Source organism: Pteropus vampyrus, unplaced genomic scaffold (assembly GCF_000151845.1).
Source record: "Pteropus vampyrus isolate Shadow unplaced genomic scaffold, Pvam_2.0 Scaffold223, whole genome shotgun sequence".
NCBI lineage: Eukaryota > Metazoa > Chordata > Mammalia > Chiroptera > Pteropodidae > Pteropus > Pteropus vampyrus.
Window position 1 is genome coordinate 423,689 of NW_011889004.1, and position 3,710 is coordinate 427,398.

At 54.0% G+C, this 3,710-nt stretch overlaps 1 protein-coding gene across 2 annotated transcripts in view; it reads right to left on the reverse strand.

The window, feature by feature from the left end:
- Window positions 1–2,068, reverse strand: part of OSBP2 (oxysterol binding protein 2) — a 181,352-nt gene extending 179,284 nt beyond the window's left edge. For both annotated transcript variants that reach the window (XM_011373300.2, XM_011373299.2), the window contains exon 1: window positions 1,410–2,068. In XM_011373300.2, coding sequence (XP_011371602.1) covers window positions 1,410–2,068 — 659 coding nt within the window. The remainder of the gene's footprint in view (window positions 1–1,409) is intronic.
- Window positions 2,069–3,710: the final 1,642 nt, after the last annotated feature.

Genomic DNA, 3,710 nt, shown 5'->3' on the forward strand with positions numbered 1-3,710 from the left:
CTACCGGACAGTGTGGTTATAAGGATGAATAAATAAACATAATGTAAAACAAGGTGTGTAGTCCACAGCTGATATACCCTATGTGTTATATCCCTTGCCTTTAAGAAAACAGAGTGATACTTATTTATAGCAAATCACTTATGATTGCTCTCATTGCATGTTAGTGAAATATTTACTTACCTGACAGTATGGTAAGTGGGATAAAAACACCATTTGGAAAAAGATCTCTCTTTGCTCAGTCGCCTAACTCTAAGAACACTATGTGCTGTGTGATGTGTCTGGTGCAGCTGAATGAGCCAAGAGACAACACCCCACATGAAAAGGGAGCATTAGAAACACATGTCAGCTTTCTCCCCTGCCAGGAATTAAAGATGGTGGTCTCCATTTTGGAATGAGAACCAACACTTAAGTTCAGTGGAGCTCCCGAATTCTCTGGGGCACCACAGACTCAACCATCCTCTAAAAGTTATTTCAAAAAGGCTAGGAAGGACCATACAAGCCCTATGGCTGGTGACCTGAAGGAATACTGCCTGAGTGAAGTGAGTAAACAACAAGGCAGCGGCCTCCTGTTTGCAATGATAATGGAGCAGTGCTTGTCAGACTGTGGTCAGGAGCAACAACACCTGGGAACTTGTTAGAAATGCCAAAACTCAGGCCCCTCTAGATCCACTGCATCAAAGACTCAATGTGTGTGTGTGGGGGGGGGGGCGGCGCATCTCGTGTTTCAACAGCCCTTCAGATAATGCTGATATTCGCTCAGGTTTGAGAACCAATGGTATATAGAGTGGTCTGAGATCTCAAAGTTCGAACCAACCATCGCCAGGAAACATACCAAGGCAACAGCCAGTAAGAAAGGAGAGAAAGCCTTCATATCATTATCTTTTCAACCATTCCAGAGAGCGGTGTTACCTATCCCACCACTGAACTTCAGTTTTGAATCTCATGGTGCTTCTGGAATAAGAAAGGCCATAGTGAGACACTTCCGGGTCTCCACAGAAGGCAGCCCTTCTGTGAGTGAGTCCCAAGGACTAAACAAGGTTACTGCCCCCCTCAACCCCTAATACAATGATCTTAGCTCCTGAATCAAGGACTTTGGGGGCCTGACTCAGGCTAGTTGCCCCAGGTCCCACCACTACCAAGACCAGAGGGGCCCTGAGGCCCCAGATTACTCCCTCACTCCTCCTCCCTACTCATACCCTAAACCCAAGCCTGCCAGAGGTTATGTCGACAGGGGACTCCTCTGCCAAAGGTCAATGCCCCCCACTGAAGGCATTACTTCTCCTAGAATGCATGTTCCCAAACATCCCTAAGCCAGTAGTAGTGTCCTCCAACCCTGGATGCCATCTGTGACCATCACTGCAGCATCATCACTCTCCAAACTCATATGGCCCACCCTGGCACTTCCATACCTGTAGTAAGACAGTAGGCCGTTGCTGAGCACGAACCAGCGGCGCTGATAGCCCTTCAGGTAGTTGGTCCACTTAAGGAGCCAGCCCTTGAAGCTGTCCAGAGGCAGCAAGACCACTGGGGCGGTGGAGGTCGTAGCAGACCCTGACGTTGGAACCCCCAAAGCCATCTTTTCCTGTCCTGGTCGCAGAAGAGGCGGGGTCTTTGACACCGGCTGCGACCCTGACTCGAGTTTGCTCAAGGGCACTCTCCCCACCACTGGTCCCAGCGCTGGTGGCTGTTCAGATGAGGCCTTGGTGAAGCACCCAGCCCCTACACTTGAGCCAAGCTCTTGCCGGGGCCCTGACCCCGGCCCCAACCCCGGCAGCAGTTCCGATCCCTGTTTGAAGCCCTGCCTTGGCGCGGACGTCTTCTCGGACTCAGGCTCGGATCCTGGCACCAGCGCAGAAACTGGCTCAGACACCTGTTCTGACACCCTCTCCGGCTCAGGCTCGGGCACTGGTTGAGACTTGGGCTCCGGCCCGGAGCCGGGCGTGGAAGCGCTCATGCTCGGCGCCGCCGTGTGGCACGACAAGCAGGGGACAACGGTGAACAGCGACGAGAGCCCGCGGGAGCGGCCGCTGCAGCCGCCGCCTCGGCACAGAGCGGCCGCTTTCCCCATAGAGCCAGCCGACTAGAGCGCGGCCGAGCCGGGGGGAGGGGGCAGCGAGAGGCGGTGGCCGGGGCGGGGCCGGGGGCGTCACGAGCGCGCGGCGTGAGGCGGGGGCGCGCGCAGGTCCCTCCGCGGCGGCCCCCGGGCGCTCCGCGCCGCCTGCGTCGACCGGTTGTTGTCCTCTTGGCGTGCAGCGGACAGGACTTGGATACCGGCCTTTCTCAGGCGTCGCCAACGCTCGGCTCAGGCTCTGGCATTCGAAAGGCAGGCACCCTAGAAACACCTGTGGGGCGAGAGCTTGGTGGTCGGGCGACAAGGAAGGGACGGCGCCCTTCAGGCCACCGTCCTTGCCTGCGCCCCAACCCGTGCCAGGCGCTGGAGGAACAATGATGAATGCAGAGCCTGCCGGCTCCCAGCGTAGCCTGTGCCCGCGGAGCCCAGCTCTGGCGCTCCCGTGCCCGGGGTGGGTTCGCTCCCCGAAACCCAGGAGAGCGGGGGTGAGGGAGTAGGCGGGGAGCAGGTGCCGCGCTCAGAAACCAATTAATGCGCCCGAAGTGCAGGCGCCCCGCCAGGTGACGCTAAAAGTTGAGGAAGGGGCCCACAGCCCCCCGTGGCAGCCGTTACCTGTCTGTGGATCCTGTCCAAGGCGACCAGGCTCCGTAGCCTGAAGCCGCCGCCGCCTCCACCTTCTGGGCCACCTGGCCTCTGGTTTATGCCAGGGCATTTCGCAGCATGTGGCGACATGGTTCAGGCTCTCTGTAAACAAATATAGAGTGTTTGTCCAAAAGCGGATTCTTAACTTGAACCTCCTGGATATCCCTGGGTAATCTTGCCTGGTGGTCTGTAAAGTTCTGCAGTAAGCGGAGTTTTACGGTTCTAGGGAGAAGGTCCATAGTTTTCATGGGATTACCAAAGGAGTCTGTGATCTCAGAAAGGTTAAACATCACAGATTTTAAAGACCATCCTAAAGAGGAAGGTCGATAATTACCACAAATAATCGGAAATACAAGTTGAAAGGTTGGCTTTTAGACTTCTGCCCAGACCCTTCAAGCACTAGACCTCTGGGCAGGCTCCCCTTTGCTCCTCCCACGTGCCTTACTCTCCCCCTGCCCACCGTTTATTCCTGATCTTTGCTCGTGACAAGACTGCTTGTGCAGGAACCAGCCTCCTACATGAAGTGATGTCAGGAGCTGAGCAGACTTGAAGGTCCTAGAAACGGGAGATGCAGACACTCCGCTAAGGAGAAGTCTCTGCCATCTTTACTGGTGACTCTGGATCTCTTTCTGGGGCACCTGCCTCTGAATGGTGATCTTACCTGCAGTTTTGCTTTGAGCTATGGAGTGCAGAAACCTGCCCATTTTGGTCTATCCCATAAGTATAAAAGTAGTCCTCAAACTTCAGTGTGCTGAGTCACCCCAAAGAAAAGCGATTGCTTCCCAGAACAGTGAGTAGAGAATTGGACAACTGGGGAATGGTGTGGGGTGCTTGCTTTTCATTTATACTCTTTAAAACTTTGAACTATTCAAAAAATAACAATTGCTTAAAATAACATTAGGCAAAAGTATTAGAAATTTAGTTTTTCATCCCCATTTTCATTCCCAGGATTCTGAGTCAGTAGGTCTGAGGTGGAAGCCAGGATAATGTGTTTTAA